Here is a 23,802-nt window from a genome sequence, read left to right as displayed (position 1 = left end):
CAGATTACTTTAATTAGTATTATAGAGTTATGCTTTAAAATTATTTTAGATGTACTATCTCATTATTCATCTCCATTGTATAGAAATGTGTGCAGCCATACTGCTTTTAGGAAAAAATGGACATAAATACAGGTAAGAAACCAGGGATGGGAGTCTTCTTATCAACTTCAGATGCTGTCAGGGAAGATATCTACACTGAAGGTGCTCTTCTAGGTTATGTTTATAGTAGTTTGTAGTACATACAGTATAGTGGTAAAGGAGATAAATAGGCATCTGTAGAACAGAATTCATTTGACCTTTTTGGAGTGTCTACCTCAGTATGAGATGAATTGCCTAATAGAGATGTTTATTCCTCTCCATTTCCTACAGAAGTGTCCTAGGGCACCTAGCGCAGATATAGACAGATGTGTCTTACCTATATTTGTATAGATGTTCCCATCGATGGTATCAGCATTATGCAATTTTCTACAATGTTCTTTTGTTGCTAACATTTAAATTATTTTAAAGTCAAGATACTTTTAATTGAAATTTTCACTAAATAATATGATTTGGTATTTTTTGCATTATAATTTATTACTGAACTAGTTTCAGGCAAAGTATTTATAGAGAATAATCTATTTAATAAGTGTGTCCTCTTTGCAGTTTTTCATGTATTCACAGACAGATTTGTTCATAGATATAGAGAATTCATTTGCCCACTTGTCATAGCAAATGTATTTGAAATTGCAGTCCATGATCTACTTGGTTGATTCCACAAAACAGATGGTTTTTTGTGACATTCCTGGGAATTCTTTTGTTTCAAAAATGCATATATATGTATGTGGATGTATGCATATATGCACATGACTATTTATTTACATTAGTGCTTAGGCCACTTGCATTCAGTAAATGAAGAAGATTTTGCAAAGTTATTAAGAGAAAAAGCAAATAACATTAATAGAAGTCACTAATGCAAAAAGATATGTTTAAAAGACCATTTTTGTAGTATTCATGAGAATCTAGTTAAACTTTTCCTTTTCTGGCTTTGGTCTGATCAGACATTCATTCTTAAACTCATTTCATATTTTACGGCGACTTCTTTTCTTCCCTGTTCCTGAGAAGGGTTGTTCTCTGGTTTATCAGTAGTGTCCCACAGAATTTTTACCCTTTTTTTTCTCCCATTCTTTTTTTCCTTTGACATTGCAATGACTGTCCCTAACTCGACTGAAACAAAACCCCCCATTATTTCATCCTCCATTCTTCCAGTCTGCTAGCTATTGTCTCTTTGTCTGTGGCAGATAAATCACAGCCATGGTTCATATAGCCAGCATCTATAAACTTATGTGTGTGGGGAGTTTTCATGTAATACCCATCCCCCTGTGCTCTATACCTTCTATTTATTTAGTTGATTTCCCTTTGTTTCACTTGTCTTGAGGTAGATTGCAAGCTCTTTAAAACAAAAGTATCTCTTATTCTGCGTTTATGGTACAATTAGTTTCTTTTCTGAATAGAGCTATTATGGTATGAGTAAGAACTGTAGTATTTGTTGTTTTCAGCAGACAGAAGTACAAATTACTCATTCTGCATATGGCCGGAACACATTGCCACCTTTGTGCTTGGTGTCTCTGCTGACCCACTGCTAAGAGTTTCCACATGGCAATGCTTTGTCTTTTTGGGAGACCAGGAAAAAAAGAAAGTTTCCTCCTCTCTTGTGCTGAAGAGTTGGTTCCACCTTTCAACTTTGGTTAATCCATTTTGTCTAAAACTTTTTGAATCTTAGTTCTGGAATTTCAGAATCGTGTCATGTTGACAAGCATTTTAACAATATCTGTATTTTTAAAGCACTTTTCAATATAACCTCACTTGTGAAATAAAATAAAAACCTTCCCAAGAACTGAATCATGTCAGGCCCGATGTGATTGTCTGAACTCTGTTGGAGATGATCTTGCAGCACCTGCCTGTACAGAGATTGTCCTTTGCTGTTGCTGTTAGTCCCTGGATTATCAAGGTACCAAAATAACAAACATTTTCATAGAGAGAAGGAGAAGCTACAATAGTTCAGCTGAAAATTCTTTCACTTGCAGATTTTTTTGGTAAAATTTTATTTTAATGGACACACCTTAGACGTGTATATGGTAGAAGTTCTTAACCACATTGCAGTTGCCTTATAAGAATTTCTAAAGAGATTAAGCTTTATATTTATCCTGTTCTTTTCACAGTAGGCAACATTTTCCCCAAGACAATCTTTTACCAGTAGTGACTCTACATTATGGGTGTTGATTGAGCAATTCTACAAAAAAATTGAGCCTCCTTTTGGGGCCTAGAGATCAACAAAGGTCTTTTATCTAAAAAAATTGATGGAGTTGTATAATTTCATACCATCTGAGGACTTTGGCTGTATTAATTTTTGTTTCATTAACCATATAGGAAATGTTTCCCTAATACTTGTGCAAAAGTATTCATAATTCTCTGCTGTGGTGAAACATAAATAATATAACGTAAAAAAACTATCAAATAGTTCTGTAGTCCTGTGATGGTGAGGGAGAGACGCCTGTGGTTAAAATGCCTTTGCAGATTACTGCTATGCTGTGGTAGATATTTGGTATTTTGCTGAGTAGCTGAAGAAGGAAAATAATTAAGCGGCTTGGTATTGAGATTCTATGACCTGTTAAATACTAACAAATTTCAGAGGGTTCACAGCACAGCAATAAAGCAGGGTCATATAATGCTGTATTAAATGTTTATGTTAACTTAAAAATACTGCTTTATATATCCTTTGGAGTGAGTTCATCACAATTAAAGAAACAAACCCAGATCTGTGATGAAGACTTCCAGAAAGTGGCATAAGGCTACTAATGTAAAATACCAATAATATGCTGAAATTTGTGATAGACCAAAGTGTGAAATTATGTTCTGCTTAAATTAACAGGAGGTTCACCTTAACAGTTCAAGGAAGTGTGATCAGGATGACATAATATTATTAAGTATAGGAAATATTATGGCATCAGTACTGGAATCTGATTCCATTTAGATGAAGATTGCCAAGCCAATGAGAAGTTCTTGAAAGCTGAAAGCAGATAATACTTTCTAAAAAAAAATTACATTCTGTATATATTGATAAAACTATATGCATTTATTCATCTGTATTCTTATGAGCTAATTCATAATTATAAATTTATACTCATTTAATTGTTCATATATTCAAAAAGTATGCACATTTGTTCTCCAATCTCATCTGGAAAGCAGCATCAGAATAGCAGTTCATTTTTCATCTGAAAATAGCCTCTGAGTTGGCTTCATCAGCCCCATTCTTCTGACCTCTCCTTTTTCAGATATCCCATATAAGTGTCTGGCCTTTAGCTTTAAAATGTTGTGCATTAGCCTAGCCGTACTTCATTGATCCAGTAACTAATTGTGGTACCAACCCTAACAATGACCCCATCCATTACTGGAAATAGTTTCCAACAAGTAGTCAGCTGCTTCTGTCAAAATCTCCATCCCTTGACTTTTCCTTTCTTTTTCACTTGACTAGAAACTTCCAAACAACATTGGAACAGCCAGGAGCTTAGCTACCCTCAAATGTAATGATGAAGGTATCTACCTATATAATGACATACACAAAGTGTAGCCTTTTGGTTACTATTACAGAGGTGACAAACATTGATCTTTCTTTTCCCAAATTGTACCTCTAGCTTTTTTTATGTCTCCAATATGAACTGAAAACAACGTTGCTACTATATTATAGTACTAGTAATTAATAGTGTTTTAGTTCTTCACTGTAGTTAATTGCTTGTAAATCTCATCTTTTGTTTCTTAGATTGTAATCCTGTATTGCAGAGGCCATTTTCCTCCCTGTATATTTGAAATTGCACATGATCAATCTGATCTTAAGTGACTGTCATAGTATGAGTACATAAAGGATGCTATAATCCTAAAAATAAGGCGACTACTGGTGTTCAGGTTATAACAGAAGTCTTGTAGCCCTGGGAGGAGGAGAAAAAGGTAAAGAGGAGCATAAATGGCATCCCTTCTGGCATTTTCAAAAACTGCAGCCAGCAGTGTGAAGAGAAAAACTCTAAAGCGTCTTTGCAAAAGATTCTTTGCATAAACAATTTCAAATCTTTGCTCCTAGAAATATTGTAACATTAAAAGACAAACTATGTAACAGTGAAACTGGAAAGTTCTGTGCTTGGAATGAGAGTAGGAAAATCATTGCTCTTTTAAATTCCTGATTTTATATAGCATTGAGATTACAAAACGGCTATGGTAACAGATATAAATTATGCCAATTATAACTGAAAGAAATGCATTTCTTGTTTAAATAGTGGTCTGTGTAACCAGCTATTGATATTTGTATTGGCTAAGTTTTTAAGGTTGGTTGCAGAGAGACCTATTGCAGTGAACACTTTTTCCACAAAACAACTTGGCTTCAAGTAGAGATTCACTGTAGCTGGAGCTACACTTTGCTATGCTGTGTATTGAAGATTGGGACCTACATTCTGCAGTATCAAGGAAGTTTCATTCTTCTGGCAATTAATTTTTAAAATGCTGAAAGAGTAGTAGAGGACTGCAAGTGTAAATCAATTATTTAAATGAACATTATCAAGATTGTCACTGAGCAATCCTTCTGTGGATATTATTTATGCTACATAGGTTCATGAGAGGAATTAATGGCCAGAGAATGTAGGTTTCACTCAGATGAAACTGCTGTTAACTTCGCAGAGAATTTTGCCTGCGTAAAGTTTGTGGAATTAGACCCTGATTTAAAAATTCTTCTTTTGAAGCAATACCTCCTGACTCTATTTCCTCACTCAGAGTTAAGGAGCTAAAGCCATTAGTCTGCCATTAATCAACTGTCATAGCTAAGGGGTGATTTTAGACCTCTGTCTTCTGTTTGATGCTCAGATTATACCTTTAATCTAATTAGCTTTTAATATTTGCCTGTATCTGGATAGGAAATTGTGGTGTTCCCTTCGAATATGGATCATTTCACTGCTGTTTGACTTTTTGCACCTAGAGATGGAATTATTGCAGTCTATCCCTCACCTTTGGGATAGGACATCCTAGAAACATATGACTGCAGCGTGCCTTTGCTGTTCTACGGTTCCCCTGATTGGCTCTGGCTGGAAATTAAACTGAATCTCGTGATCTATAATAATTAACGGGACTAAGGTTTAAGTTTTACTACCTCTCTGCTGTTGAAGTGAAGACTGATAGAGCCTTTCATTTTGAAAGGCTCAAGAATTCAAACATGTATCCTGATCCTTGAACTGAAATAGCCTGAAATAACTGATTTTGGGATCATGCTGCAGGAGATCTTTGAAGAGGCAGTGTCTGTACTCCTATAAATTGGCCTAATTCCTATGAAACTGATTTAAACACTGTAAGATTAATAAACTTAGTCATGCAATAAATATAATTATTTTATGTTTCCTAGAACTTGGTTTAAATGTCTTTATTAGTTTTGTTCTAAACAATAGAAGGATGTTGTTGAAATAAAAGGATGACTGAAAACTAATCTTCTCCTCATTCTTTCTTAGATATCCAGTATCTGCCGGGCAGCAGTACATGCTGGTGTAGTCCGCAACCAGGGCGGTTATGTTGATGTTATGCCAGTAGACAAAAGAAAGGTGTACGTTGCTTCCTTTCAAAATGGGATATATTCAGAAAGGTACAGAGCCCAGTTTCAAAGATTACACTTTACCCTTCACCTCGATAAGATTTACAAAGTCTTGCATTGTGTCTGTACCTGGGGCAGTGCTAGAAACCAAACAAATAGGCCAACATGGGTGATTTACAGAGCTTGTGTAACAGCTGTGGTGACTTTGGAGAAGCTGTGGTACCAGAGCTGCCTGCCTCCTCTAAGCTCATAAATCATTACTCTAAAAAGCTGCTTATGAAATAAAATAACCCTCTTGTTTACTTTGCTGATTCTGTTGCACCTAACACAATATTTGATAAGAAAATTGCCTTTGCTTTCTTTGGGATTTTTTTTAAAATTAACATTAGTGATTTATTCTGTCCAAGTTAGAGGATCTGCAACAGACGGGTACTAGTAGCTGATGCAAGTTCATTGGTTCATGATGAAATGTTCATTACTGATTTACATGGTATTGAACCCGTGAGCCTGGATCATAAATAATATACACAAACATTAAAATTCACAATCAGTAAAACATATTTTTAATTTCTTTTTTTTTTAATGGTTTGACTTTTTTTAACTGTTTCTCTGAAAGACATGGAGATGCTGTGAAAGTTCATTTAGTTGTATTCAGTGTATTTGTGCGTTCTGTGATGACAATGCATGGCTGCATGTTGCAGATTAAATTTAATCCCAGAAGGAGTTCTTCAGGTTCTAAAGGAAGAAAGAGAAATTACCTTAAAAAAAAAATCTTGTACCACTTTTTTAGTCCTGTAAAGCTATGAAAGATTGTTACCTCTAAAACTATAGGCTTTCCAAGAAATTTGTGGGGGAAAAAAACTCCAAAAATTTCTGTAGAGAACTTTGAAGTAGGAAAAGATAGAGTATTTTTTTCTTATTTTTAATTGGGGGTGGGGGGATGTCTTGCCTCCTTCCCTCAAACCTTTCAACAAACCTGGAAACTTGTAAAATACAGATTTCCTTTGCTTAGTGGATGACTTCATTTACATATTCTTTGGCCTTTCCACATGACCATCCAGTTCTCTCAGAAAGAGTGCTTCCTCACTGACACTTCTATTCTCCATCTAAATCCCCTCATTGAATAGAGATGTAGCCGGGAAAAGTGTTGCAAATTTAATCATTATTTGTACTTTACTGTCTTGGTAAAGTTTGGAAGGTCAGTGGTTTGGAGAACAGTCCCATGCAAGTTTTCTGTGAAGCAGGAGATGGATTGTAACGCCGTTGCAGGCAACCTGTTTCATTGTGCCCTTCCTTACTTTCACCTCCATTTCCCTTTCCTTCCCAGATATGCCTCAGAAAGGGTTTGCAAAAGAGAAAACAATGGGACCATTAAATATGACATGCTAGTTCAGTTTATAAGACAAAAATATTTATTCTAACAAAATTTCATTTGCAGTTGGGTATTTTTGTTTCATTTCTTTTGAAGCCAGGTATTTATCCATTCAGAAGGCATTTCCTTTGTTTTTGTAAAATATTAATTATCTTTAGAAATCTGTTCTTCGGCATATAAGCAACTAATAAACAAGTGATCTCCTAGGTCTGCAAGTTCTATCCGAATATGGTTATTAGACTAGTGAGCATAAGATGCATGCTTTCTCTTTTTCCTAAAAATTTTTTTTAGTATTTTGCTTCAATAGAGATTTATTCTTTAAACCAGAATCCCTCATCGCAAAGGATTACTTGAATTTTTTTATGTTATGATTTGTTCCTAATAAGCTGCTTGGAAGAAACATTAATCTGAAATTTATGTAATTTTTATTTGTAACAGCTTTAAAAAAAAATCTTAGTTAAAGTTATGAGTAGTCACAGGAAGAGTTGCAGGATCCTAGAATTGTATTTAACAATTCAAAAAAGTTGTCATTGGAGTGTTGCAGTCTTAAAAATAACATCAGGAATGTTTTTATGTTTCAGTTTACAGAATCCTCCAGGAAGCAAGGCATTCAGACTATTTGCTGTTGTTTGAGTCTAGCAAGTAAGATGTAAAACAAGCAAGTGAAACCAGAGCACTTGGAAGAGAATAATAAAGGCCATTTCTTATAATTCCTAAAATCTGTATAAAGCTGTAACATTATTGTACAGAAGATGTATACTGCTTTCCACCAAAAAGTTTAAATTACATATATATCTTAATGAACAAAATCTGTAAAAGTAAACATGGGAGAAAAATTCATTTGAAAATCTATAATGATATATATCAATATTTTGAATCCTGTGTTAAATATTGCTATATTTTCTTAGCAGTTACTCCTATACAGTTAATTCAAAGCTCATAAATGTTCTTTGTTTTCTTCATCTGAATATATTATTGTATGGTGCTTTATATATGCCACTAACAGTAACCTTAAAACTATACCATAGGGAGGCCTGAGTTTTTATTTCCAATGTACATAAAAGAAGCCATCCCAATAATTCAATATAATAAATCATGCCTTAAAGTAAAATAAAAAAATATATAACTTTTTGATGATTTACAGTAGCATTAGCCATGCAAGCATAAATGAAGAGCTAGACTGTTTTCAGTTTCACACTAATCATAAGTACAAATACCTATTTTGGAGTAAAATGGAAAGTGTAAAATATAGGGAAGTCCTGGGTCACATTAGCATGTTTTCCTCTAAAGAAATATTTTTAAGAGACTGGGCCATTCATGTTTATTTTTTCTTAAATATGTTAATAAATAAAATGTTTATTGGATGCTGCTAAGCTCTTTAGTTCGAATAACCAATTCATTATGGCCCAGTCCTTCACAGATGTGCAGCTATCTTGGGATGGGTGAGTGAGAGATAGACATACATAACTTGAACGATCTGAGAAAATTTTCATATTGAGAAGTGGAGTTACCTGAAATTAAGGAATAAGCCATCAGTTCTGCAATGCAGCTCTGCACACATACATGCTTTATTTTTGCCATGTGACTCCTTCAATTTACCTGAATTGGGTTTCAGCAAAAATGTAGAATTGTACACATACATAAAAATTCGCAAGCTTGAGGCCTTAAGCTGTGCATGGTATCCGTATACTATACATTAATATGAGGGTAAATGTTCAAGAAAATCTTAAAGAAAATGGTAACAAAGGCTAACCTTGCTCCTCATGACCTGGCAAATACTCCTGCAGGCCAGGAAGTATAGTGGTACGGAGCCCAGTGACGACTATGTCATTTGTTGCTTCACCATTTTTAAAAATTCATTTATGGTGAATAGCCTTGTGCATTAATTTTACCATATTATGGTATATGAAGAACATGTAGTGGTGGTACTATGTTTCTTTCTATGAAAAGTGTATTGGTGCTTTAAGACTGAAAAGCTGTTAAACTTTATTTTTGGTATTTTTTGTTTCTGTTGTTGAATTTATTTCCTTCAAACTTGTAAACTTATTCATATTCTTCATATTTCAGAATACTATATTCTGCCTTCTGTTTTGCTACATGTACTACCTCATGTAGTTAGGCAAGCTTTGTTAGTTTTTTTAATCTGTTTTGAATAAAATTAATTTACATAGTAAGAGTACCTTTGACAGCCTTTATTTTTGGATTGTTTGACCTGCCTCTAGAAGAAAAAAATAACAGCCACCCAAAATTTACTTTTTTTTTTTTCTGACCTAAACATTGCAAGTGTAGGACCAAGCAGTAGACATAGTCTGAGGTTCTAAAAGCTGTAAAGGCAATTTAGGCACACAACTTCCATTAATTGCATTGGAGTTTTATGGCTAAATCTTCTGGTCATTTTTTCAAGTTTTCACCAGGGTCTTTGGGAACAGATTGCTTTCTCATTTTAATGGGGAACTCTCAGGAAGTAATTATAAAAAAGCCACCACCTTTTATTCAGTCCAGCTCTTTGCTGTTGTGGTAAATGTTTCTAGTGCAAATGTTCCTAGCTACATTTGTTGGGAACAAGCAGGTTTTTATATTACGCATTCTTTTTTTGCATCATAGGACTAATGGTCAACTTGGGCGTTCCAGTTGGGAAATCTATTTAATTGATGAGGGAGACAAAGAGTCTTTGATGTATAACCCTTTTTTTTTTGCAGGTGGTGGCAGGGGGGCATTGAAAGAAGCTTTATATAGATTTTGCAATACTGGCATTAACCGTTTTTCAGAATTGAAACCAAAGTGCAAGTAGACTTTGACTATGATGGGACTCCAAGTCACTTAAAGGCTTGAGATAGACTTGCACCGCCTTTCCTTAAAAGCAACAAAGCAGTAACACAGAAAGGCCTTGCAATACCTACAGTTGGGGTTATCAGAGCATAAAATGGAGTAAGGCCACTTCTGAAATGAAGGACATGCAGAACTGCTGAGGGAGACATTTGAAACAAAACGGTGTGAATGCAACCATAGTGTCCCTTTCCACACAGGTGGGACGCTTTCTTGCAGACTGGCCTTGCCATCCAGCAGCTCTCCATGTCCCCTGCCTGGCCCATGGTCCCCAGCAGTTGCCTCGGGAGCCCATGGGAAGCCTGTTGGGTGCTGCAGAGCCGGGGCAGTGAGTTAGCTCTCTGCTCTGCTGACCAGGCAGTAGGGTGCACCCCTTTCTTTAGGCAGAGCAGAGCCTGAGGTGAGGAAGAAAACAAGACAGTCACACCTTCAGTCATAACCACAACTTCCTCACTTTGGGTAGATGGTTGATTGGAGTACCATGTGGAAACACAGTTGCCACACCAAATTTCTGCCTTTTTCCTTCAATTTTTTCCTGACATCTTTTTTGTTCTGCTGCGTACCTTTGCTTCCTCTCCTCTCTCTCATCTGTAAAGTCCCACCTACATTTTCTGGGAGTTCCTGTGCAAGGGGGCAGGGGTGGACCCTTGGTGCCATAACAACAAAGTTAGTGCTTGGTGGGAGGAGAAGTGAGGGCTACCTTCAACGTGTGTGAATGGTTGCTGTGAGCAGCTCTACTAACCAACACAGTGACAAGAAGAAAGAGAGGTAACTCTTTCTCCTCACATCTTCTCTTGCACAAATTTGAGAGTCCTGTTGCTTTTCCACATGCAATGATTCTATCCTATTATAAATATTCCAGCTAACGTCGGCTTTTTGAGAAAATCTCTTCTACATTTACAGTAAGTAATGAGTCAATGAGTAGACATTTCCAAGCAGTTACAGAGTGAGAGCTACACATTGGTATTTTTATCTGCACCAGCAGCAACTGTATGCCAGATGATCACAACTAATTCACAGAAAGCCCAAGTGAGTAACTAGCAGTATCAGAAAATTTGTTGTAGCCTAATGAAAAAATATAGAAGTCAAATTTTAAATTCTGAAGAATTGTTTGATTAACCAAACAGTTACAAAATTACATTCTAGACTTGAAATTAAAAAAAAAAAAAGGGCTAATCAATAAGAAAGTAAAGCTTAATTCATGCTATTCGTAATATTTAGCTTGCCTCCCAGGAAAGACCTATAAGTAGCCAACAAGAATTATTACAACTGATACATAACAATCCTCTGCCAAAAAAAAACCAAAAAACCAAGCCGGTTTAGTACGTTGATATCTGCCATTTGTAACTTTGAAAGGGCTAAAATATCAAGAAATGTAAGCCCACTAAGTGAAGTAGGCCCTTGAAAATGTATGTGAAGCAGCGAAGAATACATATGAACCTTTTCCCATGATCCTGTGGTATTTCCCATTATGACTTGCTCCATAAGGAATCTTTTCAAAAGAAAAGCATAGGAATCATTTGGAGAGGAGTCAAGTATTTGTCAAGCATAGTTCACTTGCCTGGTGAGCTTTTCAGTAAGGATCAATTGAGGCGTTTCTCTGCGATGCTGCATCCCTTCTAGCTGGAGTAAGTAATTTCATAACTAAACAAAAGTTAGTATGAAAGAAAGTGGTCAGACCCAAACAGATAATTCTTTAACAGTCTCTCACCATCTAGATAGCTATATGAGAATATGTTTGTTTTAGGGAACATGGGACCCATACTTGTGCCAGCAGGCAGCTCATAGTACTAGCTGGACATAAACTAAGGAAACTAAGAAACTTTTCCTAAACTTTGTGGATACTGAGGAATTTTAGAGAGTTTACAGACTTCCTTGTGTCTGATTTCTGCACAGGGGACAGTCTGATCTAGAAATTATACATAAAGTATTTTTGGAACCAAGCCTGAAACACAAGTTGGGATAACGTGTGTAAGTTTGCAGGTTTTTAACTGATGAAGTACTCTGTTTCAAGTTTTATGTAAATGTCAGACTATCAGCTGTCTATGGATTCTCAGCGGATTTAAAAGAAGAAAAGTAACATCAGCTTTTTTGTGTGTATTGATACGTATATTTAGGAAAATGCATGACACTTTACTTCATATGGCAGAGATGTAACCAAGTTACTCACATAAACAGTGTCTTCTGTGCGGCAATTGCTTTTGAAGTATGTTTTGAATTTGGCTTAAAACTCAGATAACCCAGCTTCCTGTGAATACACAAGGGAAGGTTTATTTCCTGCAATTTCTGTAGTCATACAAAGGGTCAGATTTAGAAATGTAAATATTTGGAAGTTACAAAGATTATTCATACCGTGCAATATTCTGTTTGGAAATTTATATAAATACTGTATGAAATACTGTACTGTCACACTTCTATGTCTTAAGGCTTTTTATAGCATCTGTGGAACTCCAGGGAATTACACAAGGAATGAAAAGCCTGAAGAGTTTTGTTTCATTCAGTGTATAATATGCATCTTACAGGGCTTTAGATATACAAATGATAGCATACATTAGTATTCAGAAAATTGCATATGATTTTATAAAGACATACACTGTGCGTATGGGAAAAGAAGCCATGCTGTCAGCCTTAGCTTTAGCCTGTCTTTGCTGTCAGGAATAAATGATGGAAACAGTATTTTAAATATGGTCACTATTGATATTATTGATACGATTGTTATTAAAAGAGAAGTCCTTGTCATGTACTAGGGGGCTGTTAGAATACAATAAAATGTGGTTCCTGCTCCATGTTAACATATGATGATGATGTGACACCTGAAATTTGCCATCAGCTGTTCAATGATCTGTGTTAAATGTCTTGTTCATCTTAGCCTGCTTGCCAGGAGACAGATGCCTACATCATTAAACCATCATAGCACTTTGCAAAAAGTACTAATAATGAGTCTTAAATTTTCAGAAGCTAGCAAAAGCCCCCCAGTCAGACCAGCTCAATATGATAAGGCACAGGAAAATACGAGAAACCGAAGGAGGCAAGTAAAGAACATGCAACCAAAACAGCCAGTCATGATGCTTCGTGTCTTACTATCCACATTGATTTCTGCAATAATTACCCTAGTTATTCAATTCAGTATCTGCCCCCAGTGCTGTATCCAATATCGGTTTTGTCTTTACTAACAATGGGGTGAGAGTCTGAAGGCAAGCAGCAAAGTTGTTGGTTAAGAACTGAGATACACTGGCCAAACAACATGAATAAGTTTGCAATACTGTATCTTTTAATAGGCACACAAAAGACTTCAGTTGCCAGTGGCAATAACTCTTGGGCTTTTAAATTAGCTAATTTTATTTAAAGCATAAGCATTATAATAAAATAAAAATGTCAGCACATGCTAACTGTTTAGTAAGAAATTCAGTTGTTCAAAGAATTGCCATTTATTTCAGCTGAACAGAAATTGCTGTATCTAACACCAGCAATGTTAGCAATAATCTCCTTGAAATTTTATTTAATATAAAGACTGCTTATGCAGTTTAACAAACTTTATTTGGTGTGTTTGCAGTTATTTCTGAATGAATGTTGTTTATGAAGACAATATCCTTATTAGGGGTATCATCTTAGAATAAATACAAGAACTTGCATCAGATTTGCTTGCATATCTCTTTGGAATTGCTTCCAAAGGCTGAGAGACCCCTAAGAATTTGTAGTAATACTAATTATTTTTAGGATACTCAAAAAACAAAAAGTGCTAGGAGGTGGTAAGACTTCCAAACTTAACCTACAGTTTGAAAAACAAGTACTTCAGTTGCTTAATTATTCACTTAGGCTTGTTTATATGCAATGTAAATAGCAAGCTGGCTTTGACTTCTCATAAATTGCTGCTACTGTACATCCCAAGGATAAATTGGAAACAGTTGCTAAATAAATCTCCCTGTAGTCAGTTCAATCTTCATTCCTTATTTATCTGTTGAAATCCATCTGTTTCTTGTTGGTGTTGGGTGGGTTTTTTTCCTGCTGAAAGATCGTGTCTTCTGAATAAACATTTTTTTTATTGTGTCAGAACGACTCCAAGACCTTTGGGCCTGCAGGCTGCACTAAGCACAGAAACAGAGCAATCGTTTTATGGAAAAGGACTTAGTCTCAGATTTTGGATTTAGCCCAGTTCAGTAAACGAAGTACATCGTATGAATTGATTTAGTGCTTGCTGTGCTGGAGGTGATAGTCCTACTCTGGCACAGCTATAACTGAGCCAAGGAATAGTTTGTATTCTGTACAAACTGTAGTTTGACTGGTAGGTGGATAAGAGCTTGCTGAGGTATACTGATGCATGAAAATCTGATGCAAATTTTAAGGTTCATTCACAAACACCCAAACTCTCTGTAGACAGTTTTCCAGTAAGCTTTGTTCTTTGTGCAAACAAATCACTTAAATGAGTGTCCATTTGAGTTACATTCACCTGTTTTGTAGGACTGGCAGAGGAAACTGATTTGCAATGAGTTTTTGCAAATAGGGCTCTAAAGTTATTTAGTGATAACTGTAAGGTAAAATAAGAAATATTCCTCATTGTATTTCAGAAATACAATTTTATGCCTTGAAACTGCTTATAATACAGAGCTACACCTCTCAGTATCCTTTAATGAAATAAAACTATTGGGGAACTGGTACTTTTTAGAACTGCTCTAAGAGTCTGGAGGTGATGGATCATGAAGGTCAAATTCTTCAGAAAACAGGACAAAGTATCCACTAAGCTGAAGACAGGATGGAGGGTGGTTTGTTTTATAATTTTGCCCTAGAAGGTTTCCCAAATTGCTTAGATTAGTTAGCAAGTACATCTTATGATGTCTTCTAAACTGAACAATCATCAAGTTTCTCTTAATTTCTTGAGCTATTTAATTATTTAAATTTGTAGATATAAAGGTGCCAACCCATAATTTTATTTTTTTACTTACCAAGAACTTAAAAATGAACTTAAATTCCTGTAGTCTGTTCAACTCAAAACTCTTCCCTTTGCTTGTTCCTTCCAATCTTTAGTTCACTGTGTATCTCTACCAGTTCATTGATCAGCAGTACTTTCCAGACATACAAATTCCTAGACAGCAATGTGTTAGGAGTGAAAATCCAGAGAATATGCATTGGTAAAAAGTTATAAAAGATGCAATGATATGTGGGTTATCCTCACAGTGCAAGGAAGATAATCTGCTCATGAGGAATGCAGTCTGTGTCTCCAAAAAGCCAGTGTAAAGGAAATAGCTTCTTTCAACCTACTTACTAAATAGTATGTGTTAACTGAAAGAGTTGTTATTCAGTACAACTTCTGGGTTTGACCCTGGAGTTACTAAAAGTGTCTGCACAGTTAAGTTGCTACCCAACTCTCACTGTCATAACTCATACCAAGTGACAGAAGTGATTGTGAAATAGAGGTAGTGTCTCTCCTCCCACCTAACCCAGCTGCTTTGAGTCTCAGCAAGAGCATAAATGCCTCTTTTCCTTCCTAGTCAAAGGTGGGAGTTACAAAGAAAGCGAAAATCTTGAGAAGATGTCTGTGGTGATACTGCACTGCACAGCGGGGCTAGAGAGATGGCAGACTCCTTGCAGGGCTCTGTCACTGGAAACGTTCATGTGAAATCACAGAGAGGAGAGGGAGGGAGGGAGTCCTGCCATACCATGAGCACATAGAAGGAAGCGTGATAACAAAGGCATCTTCAGCACAGTAACAATACTGACAACAGACAGTTTTTGTGCACTAGGAAATTTAACAAACTGTATTATGAAGCAGTCAAGTTAGATACAATGCTGCAAATTTGATAAATGAAAGGTTGGGTTGTCTTTTCAGTTAAACTGGTGTAAATCATTTAACAGAATAATCCCACCAATATCTGTGATGCTCCTCAAAAACTGGGGTAAGGATAGCTTTGCTTTTCCTAATTATAAGAATACTTCTGAAAGAAGCAAGTTGTTCACCAAATTATGACATCATCATAAAATTTTAGCTATGTCAGTGTTTCAAATGTTTTTAGTGGAAGAAGGATCAGCATCGCCTGTTCTGAATAATGTCTTATCTTGGTACTAGGTGCTTTAATAAGAAGAGACCTGTATAAAAAGGTAGCTAATCCATTTCACTGGGACATTCAAGTCTAGGGTGATCACAGAATCACAGAATGGCTGAGGTTGGATGGGATCTCTGGAGGTCATCTGGTCCAAACCCCCTGCTCAAGCAGGGCCACCTAGAGCAGGCTGCTCAGGACCATGTCCAGACAGTTTTTTCATATCTCCAAGGATGGAGACTCCACAACCTCTCTGGGCAACCTGTGCCAGTGCTTGGTCACCCTCAGAGTAAAACAGTGTTTCCCGATGTTCAGACAGATCATCCTGTGTTTCAGTTTGTGCCCATTGCCTCTGGTCCTGGCACTGGGCACCACTGAAAAGAGCCTCGCCCCGTCCTCTCTGCACCCTCCCTTCAGGTATTTATAGACATTGATAAGATCCCCCTGAGCCTTTTATTCTCCAGGCTGAACAGTTCCAGCTCTCTCAGCCTTTCCTCATAGGAGAGATGCTCCGGTGCCTTAATCATCTTTGTGGCCCTTCGTTGGACTCTCTTCAGTATGTCCATGTTTCTCCTATACTGGGGAGCCCAGAACTGGACCCAGAACTCAAGGTGTGGCCTCACCAGTGCTGAGTAGAGGGGAATCATACAATCATAGAATCATGGAATACTTTGGGTTGGAAGGGTCCTTTAAAGGTCATCTAGTCCAATCTCCCTGCCATGGGCAGGGACATCTTCAACTAGATCAGGTTGCTCAGAGCCCCGTCCAACCTGACCTTGAATGTTTCCAGGGATGGGGCATCCACCACCTCTCTGGGCAACCTGTTCCAGTGTTTCATCACCCTCAGCCTCCCTCTACCTGCTGGCAATACTTTGTCAATGCCAGCCCAGGATACCATTAGCCGCCTTTGCCACAAGGGCACATTACTGGCTCATGTTCAACTTGATGTCCACCAGGACCCCCAGGTCCTTTTTTTCAAAGCTGCTTTCCAGCTGGGTGGCCCCCAGCATATACTGGTGCATGGAGTTGTTCCTCTTCAGTTGCAGGACTTTGCGCTTCTCCTTGTTGAACTTCTTGGGGTTCCTGTTGGCCCATTTCTTCAGCCTGTCGAGGTCCCTCTGGATGGAGGCATGACCCTCTGGCGTATAAGCCACTCCTCCCAGTTTTGTATCATTAGCAATCTTGCTGAGGGTACACTCTCCCCCTTCATCCAGATCATTAATGAAGATGTTAAGCAGGCTTGGTCCCAGTATAGACCCCTGAGGTACACCGCTAGTTACTGGCCTCCAATTAGACTTTGTGCCACTGATCATCACTCTCTGGCTGCGGCCATTTGGCCAGTTTTTAATCTACCTCACCGTCTGCTCATCAAGGCCGTAATTCATTAGCTTCTCTGTGAGGATCTTAAGGGAGACAGTGTTGATCTATTGACAGAAAGTGTTCTCTTTATGCCTTGCCTCTAGTGCTTCCTACTAGTCTGCAAATAATCTGCTCAAACAGTGGCTGCAGGATCAGGAAGTTTAATGCAGGGATTAGTAGGGATTAGTTGATGTTTCTCATTCTTTAGGTGGGGGCAGTCTACAGACACTGACAAACACTATTCTTGATGTTATACTACAGTCATATTTTCATATTATTATCCATAAAAAAAAGTTCAGTCTCATCACATGATTCTTCAAGCTGGGTATATGCCTGTGACCTTCAGCTAGCTCTAAACAATGTCCCAACAATGTCCACTGCCAGGAGCCCAAAAAACCCACCTGAGAACGTGTCCTTTACAAAATGGGACAATCTACTGAAAGTGATGGCCAGTTTTGCTATTTCAGATGGGTGTTATTCAGTCTTGTAATTACTGGCAGACCTCTTCAGTCCTAAAGTATTGTGTCAGTCTATTCATGCCTATTCACATCAGCTGAAGGCTCAACTCAGAAGATTTAATGTAAAAGTGGGAAGCCTTGCAATACCACGAGATAAGATAATACTCTGCAAAAAGCAAATCTTTTCTACATTAGCTCCATAAACAAAACAGAGAGATTTCAGTGTGATGAATGAACTGACATAAGAAAATGTTCTTTATCTGATTTCACTGGAACAGCTCTGCGTGGAACAGAGGAAGTGAAGCATTCAGGGTTAGAAATGTTTGAGGAAGTAGCATGAATTAGAGAACATTCAAAACAACGGGAGATTATTTCAGAGGAAAAAGAGACTAACAAAGAGGTATACAGATTATTCAAAATACTTCTCTTGGAGGCAGATCAGTTGCTTCTCTATCACATAAGAATGACTGGCTCTCATTTTACTTCAAACAGCTTGTGTAGGACTGTTTATAATTCCATGAGTAGGCTTAGTCTTCTCAAATCTTGCTCCTTTCCCTCCACTACACACATTTTCTCAACAGACTTATCCCCATACGCCTTTTTGGGGTGCTATGCTATGATCCAGTTGGGTATATCCCTCTGGATGCCAGCTTTTTTACACAGCAAGCCGACTAATCTTGGTACCTCCTACTTCTGTGAATAGCATTAGTACACCAAGACACAGGAAGATCTTCTTCCAAGCAAGGTAGAATTTACTTTACCCAAAGAAACGGAACAGACATGGGAATGGTCTCATTGCGAGAGGCCTCTCTGCCCAAGATATGCCTTGAGCTTGGCATTCCCTGCCTTCTCTTACGTGGGCTGGTCTCAGACTTGGTATGCCTGAATCTTTTGGGGATGAAGTTACCGTTTCTTTGGCTTTCAGACAATCTCTGTGCTTGACACAGCTGACAGCTCCCTTGACCTCTTTCTGCCAGGGCATTTATGCCCTGGTATAATGAACAGGGTTTATTGGTTTAAGGGGCACAGCTTTAGTAAAACAAAATCTGCTAAATTTACTGTCGTGTGGAAGAAGCAACTCCCTGTAATGGCCCATTGTCCCAGCTGCCTTTGAGATGCATAGTTGAAACTTTTCTATCCCTGAAGCTTTTGCTTCATTTTCCGCTTTGGCAAACAATGTTACTCACGAAAAATAACAACAACAGTTAATCATCACAGTTATTTTTAAAAGCTCAAGCCAGATTTTCAGCTGGTGTCAATCAGGCCAGTTCTCTTGACTTTAAGGGAAATTTGCTAATTTACACAAGCTGATGGTATAGTCTACATTCTTCAATAACAAACAGAAAATAAACATTGCCAAAGCTTCTTAAAAGGACATCTCATTTGGATTCATAGTCTGTCACCTCCATAAACTTATACAACAGAGCATGCACGATTTCCCGTTCCCAGGCTCATTTCCTGGTCAACAATACAAAATGGAAATGCAGGAAGCAAACAAGACTCTCTTTAAATTGATGGTATTTTTAAAAATTTACTACTATTGAAATAAGTGTTTCATAAATACCTGGTTATACAATGGAGCATATCTATTCCAGCATGAAGATTTCAGGAAACAAAGCAGGAGAGAATTGGATTTGCTGCATGGATGGGACAGAAACTCTAGCCTGCACCGCAAAGCAATTTTACTGTCATTAATTTTATTTGACTGTGAGAGAGGAGCTCTTTTGGCAACCCCTGCAGAGCCCCCAGCACACAGCCTATTTATGCGGGCTGAACGCAGAGCCAGAATTTAACCTAAGCACAGTACAAATAATGGATAAAGTAAAAAGCCAGCTGTTTAGAGCAGTTTCACACAAACTAATAGGTACTTGTTTTTATAGACATATGGGACTCATGTTGAGTCAGTTCTAGGTGATATTTTGCCTGGCCCCAAAAGCATCCCAAATCCCATGGGAGTGCTCTGATTTTTTCTCTGCATCTAGTGAATATTTATGGGGACTGAACAAGGACTTCTTTAAATTAGGTGTGTGGATTTACTCCCTGCTATTATTAGGTGGAGTATAGATTACATCCTATGATTATGCATAGCATTGCAAAATCTAAACCTCTCATCATTACCACTGCTTCAGGAACGCTCGGAGGGCAAAATATACACACCTCCTGTTTTCTGTTAATCAGGACAAAAATCCAATGATGCAAAGGTTCCAAAGTGAACCTTAATGAAGCAACAATGGTGGGTTTTTTATGAAATATGTACTCATATGTGTTTGTTGGTATATCGCAACCTGTACATTTAGGGATAAATTTTCTAAAAAGTCTGATTCCAGGACTACAGGGCTAGAAGCTACAGATGAGGACATAATATCAGAATAAAACAACACCTAATGCACCTAGTCCTTTGGAAAATCCATCCCTTGTAGAAGGCACTAGATGAGATCAGAGGTCTTTTGAAAATCTAGTCATTATAATGCATACTTCTGGGGAAAAAAAATAGCTACACCAAATCATGAACACATTTAAACTGCAGTAATGAAACTAACAATGTGATATTTTTTCCTGTTCATTTCCATCAACCTTTCTTGATTGTACAATTTTTATTGGTAATAGCAAACCAGTATATGTATATCTATGCAGAAAATATTTAGGGGTGGGGAAAGGAGGAACATAAGAGAAAAAGAGAAAAAAGGAAATATATCTTTTATATACTGGCAGCATTATTTCTATATTAAAAGATGTGTGACAATTATTGCACTTTATATTTTTGTGAATCACCCACAAACTGATCATGATTTTCTGTAAGTGTGGTTGTTACTCTCAAGAATTCTTCCAGTATTTTGTGAACAAATTTTGTTCTTTCTGTTTTTTCCAACCCTTCACTGTATCTTTACTCTGCAACTACCTTTCAAAGAGACAACAGAAAAGGAGAATAGTGAGGGGTCCTGAATACTGCTGTACATACATGAATAACCTTCACAGAAGGTTGACCTGATACTTGAGGTGAATTTTTATTTCTCAAAGTTACAAAGGTCAGGAAAATGCAGCATGCCAGTGAAACTCAGGCTAACACTTGTCATCAGGAGTTATCTCACACTGCATTATAACACCTGGCACGTGTGGCTTAGAAGAAAAGAGCACTCCACATCTCTCTAAGAACTGGTGTGTGGGACAGGGCTAAGGTAGCCAGTAGGCCAATTTCACAGGACTCTTCTCAGCCAGGAACAGTATGTCTATGGTTATGCCAGTCACCCTTAACACCAGGCAGAAATGATGGCACGAGGAAATATGAATGCTACAATCCAAAGATGAACAAAGTAGTTGACAGATTGAGAGACAGATATGCAAAAATTGAAAGAAAACCAACAGAATTTATGGTTCTCTACAGTTTTGATCAGTTCCAGGAGGCTGTCCATTAATTTCATGAAGCTGAAAGACTGTCAGGCTTTTCCTGTGGCTCTCACAGATGGGTTTTATGCAAAATTCTACCTCTGGGCATGGCTTTTCCTGAGTGCAGCCTGCAGCTGGGAACCTGCCTCCCCTTTCTCTTTGGCTTTTGATTTTTTCTTATTCCTTTCCTTCTGTTGCAGAGATTCATGCAACCTAATACTTGAGGTAGCTTAACACTTCTCTTACGGTTTATTGATTTTCCTCACCTGACTTCAGAAATGTTGCTGATCCTTAGGAATGGATGACCAGAACAATTTTCTAATCAGACAGTAAATAAAATATTCTAACAATTGGCCTGGCATTTACTTCTTTGAAATCAAACCATTTGACGACTGTAAAAAAAATATACTGTCATCTGCTGAGGTGGTTTTCAAATCTCAGTAATAACTTTGTACATGGACTATAATTCAGATAAGCACTGTTAACCATCACATTTCACAGAATTACAAAATGGTTGAGGTGGGAAGGGACCCCTGGAGGTCATATGGTCCACCCCCCCTGCTCAAGCAGGGCCATCTAGAGCCAGTTGCCCAGGACCATGTCCAGATGGCTTTTGAATATCTCCAAGAATGGAGACTCCACAACCTCTGAGGGCAACCTGTGCCAGTGCTCAGTCATTTAATGCAAACATACAATGGAAAACAATGTACACAGGACACCACCACTTTCAAGAGGAAAAAACATTACAAAACATTCTGAGGTGCTGGTTGGTTTCTGGTGAACCACCCCCAGTTAAAAGATCTTTCTATTTTTCCTAACTGTACCAAAGTAGGCTGCACCAATCCAAGGATGTCATACAGTTGACATACAGCACAGTAAAAACAAGACTTTCAAATCTGCATGCAGAGCAAAGATGACATTTATGATACTTCTACCCAATTTATGACTCAGTTTCTCTGTATTTGGGGTATGGTCAAAAATTTGACTTATATTTTTTATCTTAAAAAATAATCCTGTATTTTTTCATAATGTCTTTTGCTATTAACAGAATTTCCTTCCCCCCATTTTCTAATATTTTATTTCTTGTTTCATTTATTGTTCAAACTTTCCCAGTGCTGCCACAATGAGATGAAAGACCTTCTTTAATACCAAAAGTATACATAGACATTAAACCACTAAACTTTCCTTACTCTACTGGTGGTAACCTCTCCAGGAAATTGTCTCATGTTCCTTAGCTATCCTTTTATTGTTTCTTTTGTTGGTTTTGTTTTGTTTGTTTGTTTTGTCTTGGTTTTTCCTCAGATGCTTTCCAGCATATCCTTTGAAATAATTCCCAGGATTCTTCCTTCCAAAATTTAGTAAACTATATAGTTTCAATTTCCTGTGAATTGATTTGCTGCCACTGAAGTGTTTCAATGGACATATGGAGCAGGATATCATGTTTTCTTTTTCTAACTGCCTTTCCCTTACTGGATTTGAAAAGTGGTTAAATAGTTACCTTTTTTACTGACTACTGAGAAGAAAAATAGAAATTGGTAGAAAGACTGCAAAATATCCAAAATATCACTCTTTTTATGCCTTTCTTCTTTTTCTTTTTTTTTTTTTTTTTTTAAGAACTTGAGGGAATGAATTAATATAAACAGTTTTCTTGAAGGTGTTGCAGTGTTTTGAGTCAAATGATGGACTCAGTGAGTTTGAAGTCTCCTCCAACATGCTAGCAATTTAAAGCAGAAAATCTTATGCTACTTTTACACTGAATTTCTTGTGGCTGGGTCAGAGAAGGCTTGTGATAAAATTTGCCAGTTGTCCGTACTGTTGCCTGTATGGGAACCCTTTTAAAACAACTCTGGCTTGTATTTCCTGGGGTAAAACTCAGTGGGAATCTGGAGGGTAGAATTCACTTCAGGGCACCTCCACATACTCTGGCTGGTCGATCCTCCCCCAGGTGTCCCATCCATTTTTGTGCTATTATCACAGGGCTGATATCAGCTAGACAAAATAGTCTGAGTAAAGAAAGGGAGTTATTCTTGTATTTCTGCCTTCTGTGACATTGCCTGCTTCTACAGCATGCCCTGGAAAGACAAACGGGATTTATAGGAAGCCTGAGCTTAGAGTTTTAGACTGCCAAAAAGACAATGCAGTTGTAAACAGGCTGCTGGGTACAGTGCAGATGTAGCCTATCGATGTATGTCAGGGTGTGAATATAGAGCACTTAGGGCCTCATTTCATTTTGGGTGGGCTGAGGCTTGGTGAATCATAATAACTTACATAATTGCAACATTATTTCAGATTGGAAGTTTAGTTTGGTTCATGATGCTGATCCTGTTCTTACAAGCAATACTTGAAACTGCTAGTTTTCATTTGTTGGTTCTTGCAAATGTTATCCTTTGATTTCTCATATCTGGCAGTTGCCTTAAAATTTTTCTTCCTGGAGTCATGTGAATTTGAAAAATTCAGAGTTCGTTTAATGAAAGAAGTTGTGACAAGAAGACGCTGAAATAAAGATCTGCCCTTTTGGATATGTATAAAGGATAAAAATCCAACAAATGTTAAAGATCAATCTGCCCATTGAGGGTCTAATTTTTCTTTTCTTACACTGATGTATTTTGACAGAGTACTGATTTTCAGAGGAGTGAGCGGGGTAAATTAGGTCCTAGAAATTCAACTAGAGATTCCTCCTTTATCACAAATGTTTGTATTCATTGCTCAGAATATGACTATTATGATTTATTGGGTTGCCTTGTCTTTTTCATATTGGTGATGAAAATA

General features: G+C 37.4%; 1 protein-coding gene across 1 annotated transcript in view; it reads left to right on the top strand.

Moving 5' to 3' along the window:
• Positions 1 to 8,143, top strand: part of CRISPLD1 (cysteine rich secretory protein LCCL domain containing 1) — a 42,662-nt gene extending 34,519 nt beyond the window's left edge. The window contains exons 13-14 of the mRNA XM_009272636.2: positions 5,520 to 5,650; positions 7,553 to 8,143. Of these exons, the coding sequence (XP_009270911.1) occupies positions 5,520 to 5,650; positions 7,553 to 7,604 (183 nt within the window). The 3' untranslated portion in view covers positions 7,605 to 8,143. The remainder of the gene's footprint in view (positions 1 to 5,519; positions 5,651 to 7,552) is intronic.
• Positions 8,144 to 23,802: the final 15,659 nt, after the last annotated feature.

This window comes from Aptenodytes forsteri, unplaced genomic scaffold, assembly GCF_000699145.1.
Source record: "Aptenodytes forsteri isolate BGI_AS27 unplaced genomic scaffold, ASM69914v1 Scaffold62, whole genome shotgun sequence".
Taxonomy (NCBI): domain Eukaryota; kingdom Metazoa; phylum Chordata; class Aves; order Sphenisciformes; family Spheniscidae; genus Aptenodytes; species Aptenodytes forsteri.
This window is presented reverse-complemented; position numbering and strand designations above follow the sequence as displayed.